The 18733-nt window shown below is 45.3% G+C and overlaps 2 protein-coding genes across 6 annotated transcripts in view; one reads left to right on the top strand and one right to left on the bottom strand.

The window, feature by feature from the left end:
- LOC102201291 (phosphofurin acidic cluster sorting protein 1-like) overlaps positions 1–1214 on the top strand; it is a 26132-nt gene extending 24918 nt beyond the window's left edge. Inside the window, exon 24 of the mRNA XM_005748588.1 lies at positions 246–1214. Within this exon, the coding sequence (XP_005748645.1) occupies positions 246–358 (113 nt within the window). The 3' untranslated portion in view covers positions 359–1214. The remainder of the gene's footprint in view (positions 1–245) is intronic.
- Positions 1215–1407: 193 nt separating this feature from the next.
- Positions 1408–18733, bottom strand: part of slc8a1a (solute carrier family 8 member 1a) — a 24948-nt gene continuing 7622 nt past the window's right edge. For 4 of the 5 annotated variants that reach the window (XM_005748585.2, XM_005748586.2, XM_005748584.1 and 1 more), the window contains 9 exons: positions 13374–13480; positions 11124–11144; positions 10976–10993; positions 10870–10884; positions 7649–7717; positions 7105–7232; positions 5716–5815; positions 5322–5588; positions 1408–3359 (listed from right to left, as the gene is read on the bottom strand). In XM_005748585.2, the coding sequence (XP_005748642.1) occupies positions 2983–3359; positions 5322–5588; positions 5716–5815; positions 7105–7232; positions 7649–7717; positions 10870–10884; positions 10976–10993; positions 11124–11144; positions 13374–13480 (1102 nt within the window). In that variant the 3' untranslated portion in view covers positions 1408–2982. The remainder of the gene's footprint in view (positions 3360–5321; positions 5589–5715; positions 5816–7104; positions 7233–7648; positions 7718–10869; positions 10885–10975; positions 10994–11123; positions 11145–13373; positions 13481–18733) is intronic. The other variant, XM_005748587.1, reaches the window with a different exon arrangement.

Below are 18733 nucleotides of genomic sequence, written 5' to 3'. Positions count from 1 at the left end.
TTGCTCTGCAGGCCTACTTGTTGTTCCTAGAGTATTTAAAAGTAGAATGGGAGGCAGAGCCTTCAGTTTTCAGGCCCCTCTTCTGTGGAACCAGTTTCCAGTTTGGATTCAGGAGACAGACACTATCTCTACTTTCAAGATTCAAACTTTACTTTCTGCTGAATCAGTTACAGTGTAGAGCACTTTGAGGTGACTTTGATTTGGCGCTGCATGACTTGAACTGAATTCCTCCTCGTGTCTCTCAGTGTCCGTCGACGGCGTGGAGTGGAATGACGTAAAGTTTTTCCAGCTGGCAGCTCAGTGGCCGACACACGTCAAACAGTTTCCTGTTGGAATCTTTGGATACAACAAACCCTGACCTTGCTCGCTCTCATCGTTGTCCAGATCACATGACCTCCCTGCGGACGCATCGTGTTGAGCTGCTGGTCATGATGGGCAGTAAACCTGTAACCCCTCCTCGTCCTCTCAGTGTCAGCAGAGCAGCAGAAACCTTGTTTGCCTTTTTCTCTCACATCATGTTGGAGTAGAAATACTTGTACCTCATCAGAAAGTTTTTTATGTGATGGATGTGTCTGACACGGAGTAAGTAATGCGCACATGTTTGTCCTGTATTAATATTAATGTTAATAATAGCATCTTTTATATATGGCTCAGATGAGTTGGTTAATTAGATTTTTAAGGAGTAGTCTTTCAGTGGAACTCATTAAAATTGGCCAGAGCCTCTGTTTGAAGTGACTCTGAACATTTCTGTAACAAAAACACAGAGAAAAAGATCCCAGAGGGGACAAAGGGTCCACAAAGAGACAAAAACAGCAGAGACAGCTACAAACATGCAAAACCAACGGTGTGGTGTGACTGTTTTAACCCTGTGAGGTCTGTCATCAAAGGTGCGAACAGCCAGGAACCCTTAGAGAAAGCTTTGTTGGAAAAGCTTGAATAGTTTTATATTCATGTCAGTTACAGTTACATAAACTTTATTTTGTGTCTTCAGAGAACTTTTTAACAAACAAAACCAAAAGTTTCACATTCTGATTCCTCAGAGAGCTAATGGTCATATAGAACCAACAGTCCTCAAAGCTCAGCCTTTAACCTTGTGTCATCGATGTTTGTGTTTTTTTCCGATGTTTGTGTTAGCAGTTTGTCATACAGTAGAGCTTTAACCCTTCACAGGGACGTTGGTTTTGTAAAATATCAATAAATACACCTGAAATTGTTGCTTTTCTCTTACCTGAGCTCCCTAACTGTGACCTATCGATGCACCTGTCAGGTTTACATCGCAGCCCTCGTTTAGTATAATACATGTATAATATTGTAGTATCATTTATAATGTTCTGCTCTTTGCTGACATGAAATTGATGCCTTGGATTTGAGCAGACATTTCTGTGATCCAGTCAAAGAGGAGAACGATTTACTGACACTCTACTTTAATACTTGAAACAAAGACACTGCATTATGAAGACGCAACTAATGTTTACATCACCCAAGCAGCCAATCACATGACAGAATTTTGTCTTTGCTAACAGATTTCTGTCATCGGTGTAGGAACTCACACTCAAGCATACATCGTTATTTCCTCAGTGTTTGACTCCACTGAACCAGCAGCTCAGGTCCAACTCAAGCCAGCTGGTGTTCACAGCATCTCTGATTAAACTCTCCCTTTATTCAAACTCAGTGCAGATATTAATGTAGGTGCAACACTACCCTCCGAGTCACCTAAAACACTAAAAGTCACTCCGGTTCTCCTTAATCGCCACGGCTACTCGTGATGTGGTTTAAAGTCCATGCACGTCAAAATTAAATAGTTTACATTAGACATCGCTGAAAGGTTCGGATGGATTTTTTACATGGTTGGGAGGTATGTGAGAATGAATGTAGTCACCATTGCTCAGCAGCCAGAGAACAGTTCAATATGGACACCAGAGTCAGTCAGTTTCAGTTCTCAGGGTTCCACTAGAACCTTCAGGGATCCTTCACAGCAGAAGAGAGTCCATCGGGTACTGTCGGAGCCTTTAGAAAGCCATCAAAGAGGTTTTGAGCCTCTCACTGAGGGTTTGCAAATATGTGACCCCAACCATGTGACGCTTACTTGTCTGCCATTTTGGATCATGGTGATACTGTAGAATCAGGTGAATAGTACTCAGGTCACACAGGCCTAGAGAGCGGCTGCAACCATCTGTTTGTGAGGGAAACAGCAGTATTTTACCACTGGTTGTAAGTTGTTGCTGGTGGCTGATGGCAGTTGTCGTGGTCTTATTACTTTAAAGGCAAACTTTCTGAACTTCCAGTGGGTGTTGCTGGGAATTTGCAAGGATTTGAAGACAAATGTGAAAAACTACATTTCCCCATGGCAACCTGGTAGCAACCAAAGCAATCACTCTGAGTTTTCTGGTGCAAATCTTTTTTTGCATCTAATTTCACCCAGTGAGAGGCAGAAATCACCAGCAACCACTGCAAATCAGTCAGGAAATAGACATTTTCCCACAGCAACCAGTGGTTGTATCACGTCTGATGTGGCAGACAGCTCTTGAGCAATGTGCACATGGCGTCACATGAGAAACTTCTGTACCTTTAGTAGAACCTTAAAGAACTCCGATATTCAGAGATAGGTGAAAAAAGAACAAACAAAACTTGTTAGAAACCTGTTGAAATGTTCATCAATCTAAACTTTCAGACAAGTAACAAATTATAGAAACTGCTAAGTCACTAGATTTTATTCAAACCCTTAAAAAAGCCACCCAGTATGATTGTAACCCCAACCCATTCAAGATGTTTTTTAAAATGTATTTTATTTTGTTTTATGTGCTCTGTCCCTGTTCATGATCATGATCGTGAAGAATGTGAACTGAACTACAGCGAATCCATTCAGGTCAATCCCTCTTATAACCTTTAGATATGCAGCAAATGTTTGACAATAGCCCACTGGTATATGCAGCAACCTAGAATCCAACAGAAAAGTCCTGAAGAGGGTCTGGAGTGGCACTGTTAGAAGCCCTTTACATGGCAGTAGGCTTCCAGGGAGGAGAAGACGATGTACATTAACCACAGGCTGAAGAACAAGCAAGTGGTGAGGATCTTTGGGATACGGGGTCCACCTAGCTCCCCGCCAATCTCCGGTCGGCGGCGGTAGATGAGCACAGCGATGCAGATAAAGGCGAAGATGGTGAAGAGTGTGACGGAGAAGGCCAGTGTGCCAGGGCTGACCTTGAACTCCTGACCTTGGGTGTAGTGGTAGACAGCAGCGATTGACCAGGCCACGCCAATACCTAGGAAGACATTGACGGCGTTGCTCCCCGTCACATTTCCAATGGAGGCATCGGCATATTGGTCCTGAATGGCTGCCACCTTACTGGCAAAGGTGTCTGATGATGAGAAAGTGGAGAGAAGATATGTTTGAGATAAAAAGGGCTTGATGCATGCTCAATCATCCAGTTAAAGAAATTCCCCAAAATTAATTCTGTTCATCTGGCTGTACAGAAGATACATAAAGGGCTATGCCTTTAAGACCAATTGTCTGTATGATCAACTGAGTCACCTATAACATCTCTAAGTTTCTGGCTTTGACCTTCAACCCTGCAGCTCTGAACACCACATCCAGAACACTTTGGATTTTGTTGAGAAGTTGAGAGATGTCATCATGGAGACAGATGAAACCATGGTCTCGTACGACGTTACATCTCTCTTCACTTGCATCCCAGTCACGGATGCGTTGGAGGTAATTCGTAAGAGATTACAGGATGACCCCAACCTCAGCAGCAGGACCACTCTCAGCATCGACCAAGTGTGTTTGAACTGTGTCTTCATTCCACCTACTTCACATACAAGGGTCAGTTCTACAGGCAGAAACATGGGTGTGCCATGGGCTCCCAGTTTCACCCATCGTGGCCAATTTGTACATGGAAGAAGTGGAAAAGAGGGCTTTGCTATCCTACCCTGGAACACCACCAATCCATTGGATGTGGATGACACCTGGGTGAAAATCAAATCTCAGGACGTTTCACATTTCACGGATCACATTAACTCGGTGGACCGACACATCAAATTCACCAGGGAGGATATGAACAGTGGCAGCTTAGCCTTCTTAGACTGTGAGATTTCCATCAGTAATGGGGGACATCTACAAGCTGACGTGTACCGTAAACCTACACATACGGATCAGTATTTAAGGTTTGACTCTCATCATCCACTGGAGCACAAACTGGGCGTCATCAGGACACTACAACACAGAGCGAACACCATCCCCACTGACACAGCAGCCAGGGAGGCAGAAGAACATCAGGAAGGCCCTGAGTAAATGTGGTTATCCCAGCTGGACTTTTGTCAAAGCTGGGAAGGCGCCTAAAGAAAGCTCCAGCTGATCCAGGAGAGAAGGACAACCGCTGCCCAAGTGAAAACCTGTAGTGATCCCGTACGTGTCAGGAGTATCGGAGCAGCTGAGACGCATTTTTTCTAAACATCAGGTCTCTGTGGCTTTTAAACCTCAAAACACGCTGCACCAAAAATGGGTCCACCCCAAAGATCGGGTCCCCCGACACAAACAGAGTAACATAGTGTACGCTGTTAAGTGCAGGAGGAGTGCCAGGATTTATAAATCGGGGAAACGCCTTGAGGCGACTTATGTTGAAGCGCCTTGAGGCGACTTATGTTGTGATTTGGCGCTATATAAATAAAATTGAATTGAATTGAATTCAAACAACCTCTGGCTAAGAGGACGGCACAACACAGAAGAGCCACCTCATCAGGACTCTGCAGTATATTCACACCTACAGGCCAGTGGACACTCTTTCAATGATGAGGATGTAACATCCTGGACAGGGAGGAACGCTGGTTTGAGGGCGGAGTCAAGGAGGCCATTTACGTGAAAAGGGAAAGACCATCTCTGAATCAAGGAGGGGCCTAAGGGTACATCCGTCACCATCTTACAATGCTGTGATTGCAGCCATTCCCCAACTCTCTGTGAGTGGGACTCATGGCCATTGGTCAGTGGTTGTTGATCATTGGTCATGAGAATTTGCATAATTAAGATTAAGGAGCTGACCTCCCAGCCCGTTGTTCCTCAGTGGGCTGGTTTCAGTCATTATGCAAATGTACTGTTTATAAGATTGGAAACCTGAGACTGAAGGAGTCACCTGATGATGATGAAACGTTTCTCCCACTGAAAACATCCAGATGAACAGAATCAGAACCTTTTGGGTTTTCATACAGATAGTTCTGATTTAATGTGCTGTTGTTTGTTTGCTGTAATGTTTTTATTAGGATTTGCCTTGGACAAAATCTGAAGGACTGAAAGTCCTAGTAAAGAAAACGAGATGTTTGTGTTAGACCTGGTACAGAAGTGCCCAAAGCGACGAACACCACAGCGGTGACTGAGTCTTTGAGGCCCACGGTGCAGCCGAAATGCGACGCCAGGTCTCCAATCACTGCCGTCAACATGCCTATGACAGTGATGGAGACAACAAAACAGGCCCAACCATTCCAGTAGTCTGTAGGAGGAACGAAGGCAAACAGAAGCTTCCAAAAAATGGTGAGGAAGTGCATGACGTAGTCAAAACAAGAGGGCAGCTTCTCCTCTCCACATTCATCATCATCACCTGAGGAGAGCAGAGCCAGGAATCAGTTTTAAAGCTTGGCTTGGGTACAGACTGGTAGCCCTTAATCAGGGCTTATATTAATGTTGGTTTTCATACCTGAAGAAGGACAGTTAGAGTTAGTTCATACCTGAGCTGACCGTGATGGCCTCCACAAACTGCTCCCTCCAGCTGTTGGTCCCAATCAGCAGAGCCAGGTTGGTCTTCTTAATGAGTTTATCTACTGTACTCTGAAACACATCCAGGAAACATCTAATGTCACCTTCACTGCCCTGCTGACCATTTTGAAAATCAGCCACCTCACTTTAGCTTTTTCTATCTGATGCTGAATTCTCAGCGTTCATTTCAGACGATGACAGCATCTGAAGTTCAGTCTGAAACTGTCGCACTGCCTGATGTGTAGAAGATAGCTGATGAAAGCCTACTTCAGATGTTCTCTCACTATCGGAAATTCTTCAGTTTCTGTGAGCATGATGCAAGGGAAGAGCGGACAGGAAGCAGGACCAAGAACCCATCGTGATCATTTCAGGCTCAGTCCGACTTGTGCCTTTCTATTACAGACTCTTTCAGGCTAAGGACTGTTTATAGACCAGTCTGAATGTGGTGAACATCTGCATCTGACATAAAACTCCAGCTCTGAATGTTTCTCCACTGTTCAGCGGTCAAGGCAGCATATTCTGCCTTTAAGGGCCTAAAGACGCTTCAAGCAGACATCAAGAAGAAGTCTTCGTTTTGCTGACTCACCACTAGCTAGAATGTTGCAGGTGAACAGTGTGCAGAACCTTGAGCTTAACAAGTATAGCTTCACAAACCAGACGCCATTAGGTTTCAAAGAAAATCTCTTATATGCATTTGACCATTTAGCCATTTATGTAGGACATACTGATGAAAAATCCCACATAAAAGGCTAGAAATGCCAGATGCTCCAGCTATTCAGGTTCCTCCTGGTTTAATGATGCAACTAAATGTCCGTTCAGTAACTCTGAAGGTAAAGCCATCAGCTCGACTTCAAAGGGAACAAAGTCAACATACTAGTCTTTCAGGTCACAGTCCAACATGCTATGTGGTAGGAGTGATGTATAAAATGTAAAGACAGTGTAGGGATTGGACTTCCTTGATGTTGGCAGGTGGATTTCTGAACTATCCGTTAATCTATGAGAGAGTTTTGGAGTGTCCTTTAGATCCGACTCGTCAGGCTAGTTCAGACTAAAGGACCTTTTTCTAATCACTGTTAGAGGAAGTCTCCTTTTTTATGTGTGCCCACATTGCAGGAACTATGTGGGAAAGTCCTTAGAATTCAGTTTTTGGGGTCATGGTACTCTCTTTCAATTAGTTATGTTAAAAACAGTTAGCGCTGAACATTTGAGGATTTTGTTGTTTTGTTAGTGGTACAAACAACAAAGTCCTGGTTGATCTCTTGGTGCTCTCTGATGCATAGTGGCCATCAGAGCTCCTCAGAACGGTTTCGTCTGAAAGGGGCTTACATATTTCACACTAACCCAAGAGAAACGTCTCCTACCTTGAACTCATACGACTCCTCGATGATCACCTCCAGTTTGACGTGTTCGCCCAGCATTGGCCTGCCCATCTCTGCAATCCTCCGCTCTTCTTCTTCTTTCTTTGTCAAAGGCTCCTCAGCCCCGTCCTCTGAATCAGAGAGGAAACATTAGGTTGTAGAGTCAACAAAAATATTAAGATTCATTTACCTTATAATGTGAGAGAGCAGCTATTTATAAATATGCCTATTCTTGATACAGAAGCCAATAGCTGTCACTTTATTTCTAATGGGGTTGAGTTGTTTTTTGAGAGAGATGGTTGAATTGCTCTCAGTTCTCACTAAAGATTTCCCAAGAAGACGTCTAAACCCTGACAGTAAAGAAATGTTGGCCAGTCAAAAGCCCACAATCAATAACACGAGTTTTCTCAAAGCTCAGCTCTCATTGATACCCGTGTACATATGAGCGTTGCCTGTCCTGATCAGAGCTACGAAAATAAATGATCATAATGGTTCGTTTGACACTGTGATAAAAGTTGGCACAGTAAAAGATAGATGATGGGCAAACCTGCGATGCTGATGATGTTGGAGGGGACGGGGTGCTCTCGTCCCTGGACCTTCCTGTAGATGTCTCTGCCTGAACAGGTGAACAGAAACTGAAACCAGAACAGGGCTGAATCATCACAGCCTGTATCCAGCACCAAGCTGACGGCTTGTGTGTTTAATGTGCGTCTGTTCAGAGGGACAGAATCTGTAAGTCTGTGAAATGTCACAGGTGTTTTTGTTTAGTAATAGACTTCAAAAATCGGGATGAAACGTGTGTGTTTGCTGTTCAATCTGGATTTATGTTCGTGGGATGCTTTTCATTAATGAAGGTTAGTTATCATTCAACCAGTGCAGGTTAGTTAAAAGGTTAGCTTGATGTCTCTCTACCTCGGCTCATGTGGGAGATGTGGAGACTTAATTTTACTGGATGGTAACTGTGCGCTCGGTCCACAAACGGCATTTTGCAGCTGTGAGCACGTGAACAGTGACAGGCTTACTTCTTTTGTACACAGTCTATGATCGCACCATGGGGCTAGCATCGTAGCAGTGTTCGCCTAGGCTGGCTGTGCTGAGCAATATAAAGGGTGTGCTTTACCATCAGCACATGCCGGGGGGCGGGGTTACACCCACTCTGCTTACACGAGCAGAACACTGACGCTCACACCTGCAGCTCCTCCTCAGGTGGGCATTCAGGTGGAGGGTTGAGCGTTAGACTAACGGACAGTTACAGAGGTCATGTGACGCTAACAGGAAGCAGCGAGGAGTGAAAACAAATCCTGTCTGCTGACGGCAGTATTATTTGATGTTTTTAAAATATTGATGAGCTGTGCTGCTTTCTGAACTGAAATAATAATAACAGTAATAAAATGACCTCCCTTCGCCTGGTTCTGCCGGAGGTTTCTTCCTGTTAAAGGGAGTTTTTCCTTCCCGCTGTCGCCAAAGTGCTTGCTCATAGGGGGTCATATGATTGTTGGGTTTTTCTCTGTATCTATGAAGCGCCTTGAGGCGACTTTTGTTGTGATTTGGCGCTATATAAATAAAATTGAATTGAGTCTGAGATTTAATTTAATGCTGTTTAAGACTTTTTTAGTAAACGTTTGTGAGAACCTGCAGAGAGTCTGATTAAATGATCCCTCTTTTATTCTGAAGGTCTTACCTTCAAACATTCACATTAATGATCACACTGACGGTTCAGCATCTCAGAGCGCTGAGGACCTGTTTGTGCGTATTTGAGCATGCTCAGTTTGGTTAGAAATAACCTTCCTTGTCTCACAATTTTAAGGCTTCCGGAAACCTCCAGATGTTTCCTAGTCAGGAAAGAGTCTTCTCTTCACTGATTGGCTCAAAACAGGTGATTTTTTGGCACAATAACAGGCTCTAAAGCTCACGTGTTGTCTGTACACTGTAGAAATGGTGACCTCAGCATCAGCCGCTGATCTGAGGCGTCCACCTGATGGCCGCCTGATTGGTTTTTGTGTGACCATATTTAAATAAGAGGGCGGAGTCATAAGGTTAGTTAATGGCAGCGAGGTTTTTGGGTTGTTACAGTAACTAGAAGTAACTACAGTAGTTAGAAATTCGAAGGCCAGGTTTTGCTGTGAGCGAGTCTGAGACAGTTTCTGCTCAGATTTCATGTTGGACACTCTGAAGGTTCCTCGGGGAAGCGTTTGATCAAAGGTTAATGGATCTTAGAGAAATTTCTGCCAATCACAAGCTGTGAGGAGCACACGTGTTGTCAAAGTGGTGAGGTGCAAAGCCGCCGTTTCCTGCAGGTTTCCCATCATCTCCCAGGTTTAAGTCCTTCTTTAAACGTCTGTCATCGCTGCCTTGGAGAAGCAGCTGATGGTTCAGACTGACACAGAGACGGAGCCTGAAGTTGTCGGGAGCTCACGTCACAGAATTTCAAGCTTGGCGATTGGATGGTGAAATGAACTCTGGGAGTTTGAGGTGGATGAGTGTAAATGACCCCAGAGAGGATCGCTGTTTGAGGGAAAGCTGAATGGGATCGTTCCTGCAGGAACCACGGAGGTCACGCCTTCACAGAACTGAATGAATGTCTTTCCAGATGTTTTCATCTGTATTGTGTCTCAGCTAGGACACAATACCAAAGACAGGCTTCATTTAGCAAACAGCCATTGCCCTCTCATCCCACTGTGTCTGACGCTGCCTGTGTCTAATCCTTATGTGAAAGATAAGTCCTGACATCGGGTTTCTCCTGTTATCCCTCACTCATTAGCTTCAGGAACTAAAAACCTGCATGGTTAGGTTCAGGGAAAGCTTGTGATTGGACGAAAACATTGCTTTGCATCAGGAAACTGCTCGTTCTGCACTGAGAGCATGTCTCACGCTCAGCCAGAAGTCTGGAAACAGCCGGCCTGACAGTCACACCTGCTCTTCCAGCTGCTTTGGGATGATGATTTTTTAAATACTCGCTGATGTGTTTGACTTAAAATGTTATTTACTATAATTTCTCTTCTATTTCCACCAACTTCATTAAAGTTGAGACGCTCTGTGGCTCGGCGAAATAACAGGAACGATGGTGTTGCAGCGTGCCGATGGACGCCATGTTTAAATTACCCTGAGCTTCTTCCCCTGCGTGATGCCCTGAAAGAAAACATAACAAGAGGTGCGCTGGTGCTGTTTCATCTGTGATCACGATGACGCACAGAACGGGTCAGGGCATTTCAAATGCTGAGCATAGCCTGTACGTAAAAGATGGACTCCAATTCTGAAGCCACTTTGCAGTTATTTATTTGTAAAAAATGTTTGGAATCATGTCCGATTTTCGTTCCACTTCTCACGTGTGCACCACTTTGTGTTGGTCTTTCACGTGGAATTCCAATAACATTGATTCATGTTTGTGGCTGTAATGTGACAAAATGTGGAAAAGTTCAAGGGGGCCGAATACTTTTGCAAGCCGCTGTAGCTAGGTCCACTCTGTGGCGGCGTTCAGGACGCATGCAGTCACATGACCAGCTCTACGCGGGATATGCCAATCACCCGTCGCACGTTGGTGACCATAGTGAAACACAAACGCTTCTCGGGCCTGGTGGAGCAGCGGGAACGGGCTTTGGTCTGTTTGTAAATCTGAGATTCGGGGCTTCGTCTCAGGCGCCCGACGTTTAAAGGTGATGAATGAGAGTCACGTGAAGAGCTTACAAGGCGCTGCTACCATCGTACACGTTGCTTTAAGTGTTGACACACTTTGAAAGCCAACATTTACACCACTGACAGGTATCTTACCATATAGCTGTTTGTCTATCAAAAAGTCACAAAAAGCACAAATTAACACACACATACAGTGGATGCTCACATGTCAGATATCGTCTCACTGCTGGCTTTCACCTACCTGTCTTAACGAATCCACCTGAAAGGACAGCAAGTACGAAACAGGAAGTCAGAGTTAGTCATTTGGTTTTGTGGCAATTCTTAGAAATCATGAAAGCGACACACATAAACGGTTTGCAGACAGGAAGGGGACAAAGAAAGCGGCTTACCGACTTCCTGAAGCAACACAGCTGAAGAGAAGAAAGAGACGAGAGAGACATGAAGCAGAAGTGACATCAGAAGGTCTCTGTTTGACACACCCGTCCTCGATCTGGACTTCATGCTGCTGAACTAACGCGTGACAAACGTGACGCCAATGACGGTTCGAGCGGTGGTCAGCTGTTAGTTTACTGTTACATCTAACACAAATTTAAAGTGTGCGATTAACACGGACACGTGCAGGTTTCATATGAGAGTCCAGGCTGAATGGACCTGACCCGTCCTCCCCAACCTGCCAGCATCACAGCTCGACCGGACACATCCGCATCTGTCCACACCTGGACCAACAAGGAAGCGAGAATCTCTCTCCTAGCCTCTCCGGGACTAAGATAAGACGAACTAGCATGTTCTAGTGAGGCGAACTGGGCGAAGACACAAACTCCACCAAAACCACCTGAAAACCCAGTGAAACACCCAGGCTGCCTCAGTACACTCAGGGAAATGAAAGTGGGCGGTTGTTACGTTTAAAAGATTCAAACTGGTAATCTGAACAAAATAACTTCCTGTTTCTGTGGTGACCATAATTCCAAAGATTTGAGACCACGGGAAAATCACTGGAGTTATAAGAGGCAGACGACCACACAGACGACGTGTATGCTATCGCTCTTTATTGTGGTTTAACCTGTCAGAGACAAAAACGTGCAGCAAGTTGTGTATCGAGCCTTGTGATCAGAACCTTCCTGCTGTTTTTAAGCCTGGACTGACAGCTCAGTGGCACAGCGGTTACCACTGTTGCCTCACAGCAAGAAGGTCCTGTGGTCAAATCCACAATCTGGCCGAGTTTGCAGTGGGTACTCTGACTTCCTCCCACAACTGAAAAGTTAGGTTAGTTGGTGTTTCTAAATTACCTGTGAGTGCAAATGGTTGTCTGTCTCTCTGTGTTAGCCCTGCGACTGAATGGTGACCTATCCAGGGTTTGCCCCGCCTCTCGCCCTATCACGTCCGGATAGGCCCCGGTAACCATGGTAAAAGTGTTTTTACGTTAAGTGGCCCTCGAGGCCTGGAGTTGGACACCCCTGGTCTAGAATTTGTTGAACACTCTAAAAAATTAAGTCTTTAAATGAACTTAATGAAAAGGATTTCCACATTAATAAATGGCTTTCTGTCAGCATTAGGCATTTTTTTCAGACTAACATCATTTTCATGGGTTGGATCAACTTAAATAAATTAAGTTAGACTCAACTGCAGTAAATAAGTTGAACCAACTCCATTAAGTTATAATAACAGCATTGCATAATGCTAAAATAAAGCAATTTAATCACATGAAAATTCTTTCCATTACTTGTTCATGTTATTCAATTCAGTCCAAAGGAGTTTATTTAAAAATCACAAATCACCACAGCAGTCGCCTCAAGTTAAAGACCCTGCAATGAAAACCCAACAATCATATGACCCCCTTTGAGCAAGCACTTTGGCGACAGTGGGAAGGAAAAACTCCCTTTGAACAGGAAGAAACCTCCAGCAGAACCAGGCTCAGGGAGGGGCGGGGCCATCCAAGAGCTGTTAAACGCCACAGGCGACCTGGTTACACGTGCCTTCACATCACAAACCCGACGAGAAGAAAAAGCGACACCGGGTGTTCGCCATAAACGTCTGAGTGAACGGCAACAATACTGTGTGAAGATTTCTATGAACCCGGAGAAAAGAATCAATGCGTTGATTTTGTTGTCGCCTTATATATCGATAAAGTTGACTCAAACTGTCCTAGCACCTCTCAGCACTGATAATTCAGTCTGGAACAATAGGACGCCAGCTGAGGGCAAAGGAGTGACAGCAGCAAAGACAAACTCCACAAAGACAGGCAAAGGAGGACAGGTCAGAGGTCGTCAGAGGTTAAGGTGCCCGTCCACACCTGTCCATCTCCTCCTGTTCCAGTACGGCTCCTGCAGCTCTACGTAGAAGCTGGCATTCTTATCATACTCCTCGTGATCGATTATTTTAATGGCTATGATCTTCCTGTGGGGGGAGGGGGGTCAGAGGTCAAGGGTCATGCATTAGTTCACACACACACAAACACAGACACCTTGTCTGCCTGCTGGGATGCAAAAACATGATTAGCTCAGATTAATAAAGGATGAGCTCAACTCAAACTTCCCCGCACTCGTTATGACATTAAACACCACATCAACAGGGCTGACTGAGGTCAAAGGTTATCAGTGATATAGAAGGGGTCAGGGTTCAGGAAGGCGACACCCCCCCACCTTTCCTCTCACTCATCTCCAGCAGCCGAGGCTCTCCGATCTCCAGGAAGAAGTTCTTGTTCTTCTCGTACTCTTCGTCATCGATTATATTTATCCGAATGGTTTTGCTGAAACAGAGAAAAGCCGGAAAGAGAGTTTGCAGAAGGAGAAGCGTGCAGAAGCCCGAGACACGGCAAAAGGAGAAACACGGCGGGCAGAGGGAGACGCCGCCGACATTTACACACACACACCGCGTGACCTCATGTTTCTGTTCGCCGGCACCGCTTCGTACGAACGTTATGTGCGCAGCTCTCTGAGCTCCAACCCTAAACCAGGCCAGTACTATGCTTAATATTTATGACTCCAGGAAATCAAATCTGAGTTGTTCAGGTGAGGCAGCAGAGTTAGGAGTGTGAGGACGCACAGAAGAGAGTCAGTCATTTCTGAATTTCATGTGAAACAGAGAAGACGAGAGGACGGCGAGGAGATCTCATGATGACACAGTTTGTTTGTTCGGTGTTGGAGGCGGAGCTGGAGGCTACAGCAGGCCGTGTGTGTGTGTGAATGGAAACTGCATCCACTCCCATGTTTATTTAATGTGAGCAGATTGATGCTTTGGGGCTTTCTCAGTGATCCAAGGACACGGTTTGTTTGGTGTCACAGTTTCAGGACACTTTCAGCTTTGTGGATGTTTGAGTTTCAGTTTTATTCATCCAAAGAATCTGTAAATAAAATAAAAGCAATAAAAGAACCAAAGAACTAACAGACAAAAGAGCTGATTTAAAACCAGTAAAGTATAAATCATCATCAAACTTATCTGCAAAGACAGAAGGTTGTTTGGGATCAGCGAGGATGACTTAGATCTCACTTTGTGTCGATTCATTATTATTTAACTTTTAAGTCATCTTTGAAGAACCTGATAATGCAGATTACAGTTACTGCTGCTCATTTTAATACTCGTCTGTTTGTTTCCACCTCGAGTATATTTAGTGCTGGTTACAGATCGACCATGCTACCATGGAAGGAGTGCCCAGGTGATTCTCAGGTGGAGGTAAATCTCACAGCACCATAGGAGCACCTTCTGTTCCCTATATCCTGCACACAAGACTCTAAAAAGTCCCATCAGAAGGAAACAGCTGGAAGGACAGCTGGACAGGAAAGGACGGGACAAACGTGGACACTAACTGAACCCGCCCGGCCGAGACTCTCTGCCGTAAAGCTACAACCACACTCACAGCTTTGCCGTAAACCAAAGAACGCGCAGAGAATCGGACGTCCACGGCGCGTCCTCAGATATTAACTGTGTAAATGTGAGGTCTCTGTGTAAACAGGACTGAAAACAGAAGCTCATAAACTCATTTTATCAAACACAGAAACACGTCACACGTTAAAGCTGACAAAATGAGCTGTTCTGAGATCAGTTTTAAAGCAGGACAGCAAATCTAAACTGCGGGTTTAGCATCGTCTTGCTCCATCACGAGGTGCACAGGCACTGACACGCCCCCATCAGAGCTGCAGGCTGATGTTTGGTTGGGTCTGACCTCAGATCAGTTTTAAAGGAGCTTTGGAGCTGTAACTTGTATGTATGGAAGACACGCTGAGCTGCTCACAGACGCTGACTTCGCAGGTCGGCGACCCTCTGCCTCTCTAAGACGGCGGTTTGATGCTGTGATCGCGCGTCCTCTTCCTTCACCTGTTTCTCTTTTTGCAGAATTTTTTTAAAGTTGTTGCCATGAAATTCAAAATGACCTCATATTTTTCTAACAATGGAAAATGTTGTCAGTTTAAAGCTTTGATTCGTTGTCTGTGTTTTATTGTAAATAAAATAAGCATCCTGAGTTTTGTGCATCTGGGTTGTAAAATCTTGAAAGCTGCTTCGTTGCAGTGACAGAGCATGAATGCACCAAGGAGCTACAAATGGAAACGCTCTCCGAGCTGCAGAGGTCTGTGTGATTTACTGCCTCTATAAAAATCAGAGATTACATATAAACTCTACGTAAGTCAGCTTTTTATCACTGCAGAGGGTTTCTGTGGAGGAAGGAGAAGCGAGATAAAAAGTACACCGAGTCTGCAGACGTGGCCGCCGGCCAGCAGCGACCTCCCCCGTCGTCGGCCGTGACAGGAACAAGCTGCAGTGATGTGTCCGCTTTATGGGCTGATGCTGCGACGAAGAGCAGGGACGAGGTGCTGCTGCCTGAACGCGGGCTGGCCTAATAAGGAAGAGAGCAGCGTGGTGTTTATCTGCTCCGCACAGCAGACAGAAGACATCTGACACACTGAAAATCCCCCACACCTCCAGCCGCCTGAGAAAAGATGGAAACATGAGCGAACATCCAGCATCCGTGCAGCAGGCAGCTGCAGGCCGCCCCCTTAGCGAGCCGCTGCCATGCAGAATGCAGGTGTGCACACCTGCAGCAGCTGTTACGTTTCAAATCATCACACTTTCACTGATCCGGCATCCGACCACACACCGCCATGATGTCACAGACTGCTTTGACTGGCAGCGACAGACACCTTACACCAGGGCTGTCAAACATAAAGCCCGGGGGCCACAATCGGGTCCCCTGGATGGCTTTGGAAAATGTGAAGGAGGGCATAAATTGTTGGCTGTATTTGAATACGTTTCCTGCCACGCTCATTCACGCTGCACCAACGTGACAGAAAACACTGAAAGTTGTGTTGCCGTCTACGACACAAACGTCCTTAATGAGAAAAAAGCTTTTTCTGTGAATTAACTGAAACTTAATGTTTTATAATTACAGGAGAGTCTGGCCAATGACAGAAGGCCTAGTTTCACTGAGCCCACCCAATCAGGAGCAGAGATGGGCAGTAACTGTAATCTGATTACTTTTTTCAGGTAACGAGTAAAGTAAAGGATTACTATTGCAAAAACAGTAATTAGATTACCATTACTTTCCCGTAGGAACGCTGCGTTACTGCGTTACTAAAACCGTGATTTTTTGCGAGAACGTCTCATGACAGTGACGTAAGCGAGTGCGACGTTCGTGACAACAGCTGTGTGCAGATCAACAGTGGATCATATATGGAGTGCAGAGAGAGTATGAGCGTGCAGCGTTTAAAGCGTGGAAGTACTGACCTTACTTTGAGTTTGATTCCATAAAAAGTGACAAAAACATTAGTGTCCGCTGTGCGTGGGAAGAAAACTTCTTTTTACAGCGAAAAAACCCCTAAACTTCCAACAAGCACCGAGTAGCTACGACGTAATGGGAAACTCACAGAGAAACTCGCGGATTCTTCCACTGACCGCGGCACACCTGCACCAGGGTAACCCTCCGCCTGCCCCACTCCTGCTTTACAGGTGAAAATAGAGCAACAGGACCGCTGAGTCTTTGACTTTATTTATTTTCTGCTGTGTTTTACTTGCATCTATTTGAAAGACTGAGTGTAAACACAAAAAATATTTTATTTTATGTGCTGGAATGTGCAGAAAATAGGTTTAAATGTTAAACTGATTTCTTCCAGTCAGAGAATGTTGCAGATAATTACATTTTTGCTTGATGCATAAAGTTAAAAGATTAAAACTAATAAAACAAGTTTTAAAAAGAGACTTTTCCATTTGATTACATTTTGTATGATGATTATGTAGAAAAAGTAGAATTGGGCTGAAAGATCTATCGCTTTATCACCTCTTCAGGTTGTAAATCGTGTTTTTAGAAAGTAACTAAGTAATTAATTACTTTTGAAAATAAGTAATCAGTAAAGTAACGGGATTACTTTTTTGGGGAAGTAATCGGTAATTAGTTCCTGATTACTTTTTTCAAGTAACTTGACCAACACTGATCAGGAGTGAGGTGATGTCACACATTCGTTTGACACAAAGTGAGCATATTTGGAGACATGGGTGGAGTCATAATGTAGTTTGGCAGTGAGAAAAGTAACGCTTTATGTAGCCTTGACACCGCACGGAAAGAAATAACAAGGAAAGGAAAGGAAAGAAGGAAAGACAAAGAAGGAAAGGAAAAACGGAAAGGAAAGAAGACAGGGAAGGAAAGAAAGAAGGAAGGGCCCGGTCTCTGCTCTTCTGTTGGAGCCGTCATATCGCTCCTTCCTCGCGTTGACAAAAACCGGACACAGGAAATGCTACGGCTGCCTCGGTGATGGCTACGAACTATAAACTGGTGCAATGATGCCAGGACAGCAGACACATTCCAGGAAGAGTTTCATATGTTTAATATCTCATCATTTACTGGATTGTCTGACACCTAGAAGAAGGTGATCCAGATCAATCACGTGTCGGAGGGCCAATCAGAGCTCCGCCCTCTCAAACACATCGAGGGTGCAGCTTCACAACGCGTGACCTGCTGAGGCGCAAACACCGCCGTCCCCACAGACAGCTGTTTACAGCCAGGGGACACCTGCAGGGTGTGACACGCATCGAGTCACGCTGTAACATAACCACAAAGCACACAGTGGCTGATTTGCTGGGCGCCATCACATGACCTGACAGTCTGCCTGAGGCAAAGCAGACGCCGCCTCTGGGAAAAAGAATCACTTGGATAAGACCATCAAATGTTCCCGTCAGGACGACTGCAGCAGCCCTTCACCTGGATCACCTGTCCAGCTGTTTCAACATCACTACATCAGCTGCGTGTCAAACTGAATGCCATCGAGCACGTTCACCGCCGCCGTGCAGCGTGCAGGCGTTTGTGTACCTGACTCGCTGCAGCTTTGATGGATGCAAGCTGTGCGGCTTGTCCTGCTTCTGTCACTGGAGGACTTTCCTTCAAACTCACTGAGCAGCACACACAGTGCTGACGGGGAGGCGTGCAGACTGACGGTGCGCCTAATAAACTGACTATAAACGACCCGCCTGCAGCCATCTGTCTCCCGGGTGACTGAACGCAGCCTAAAACAGGACGTGCCGTGGAGCTCGGAGATCCTGCCTCTGCTGCGATAACTCCATCGGTCTATATAAGGCTGCGGCCGCAGCGCTGCCAGCGCCCTCATTAATAAACTCAAACACAGGACGAGCGAGGCAGCGTCTCCATTCCAGCACGCCGTCCTCTTCCTTTCGCGGATATAAATGTTTTCATTTGAGACGTGGAAAGAGTCGACCTGCAGCCACTATGCCAGGCATGTAAGGCTGAAGACACAAGTCACGTGACTGTGTGGAGGCGGAGTTACACTCAGACCGAGGTACAAGAGCTGTGAGGCGTTTCGCTCATTTTCATCGTGACCTACGACCTCAGCACCCTGAGTGGTCAGCAGGATTACTCTACCTAAACACAGTAGTTAGATTACTTCTACACATGGTGTGCCCCAAATGTTTGATGTAGTTTTTTAACTTGTGGTTTTATATTTATGCACGGCAGCCCAGCTAGCCCCGCCGTGTGGCTCCACACCACCAGCAACCTGTGTGT

Source organism: Pundamilia nyererei, unplaced genomic scaffold, assembly GCF_000239375.1.
Source record: "Pundamilia nyererei isolate P.nyererei 1_Seehausen unplaced genomic scaffold, PunNye1.0 scaffold00225, whole genome shotgun sequence".
NCBI classification, from domain to species: Eukaryota; Metazoa; Chordata; class Actinopteri; order Cichliformes; family Cichlidae; genus Pundamilia; species Pundamilia nyererei.
Note: the sequence above shows the minus strand (reverse complement) of the source record. Positions and strands in the feature narration are given on the sequence as shown.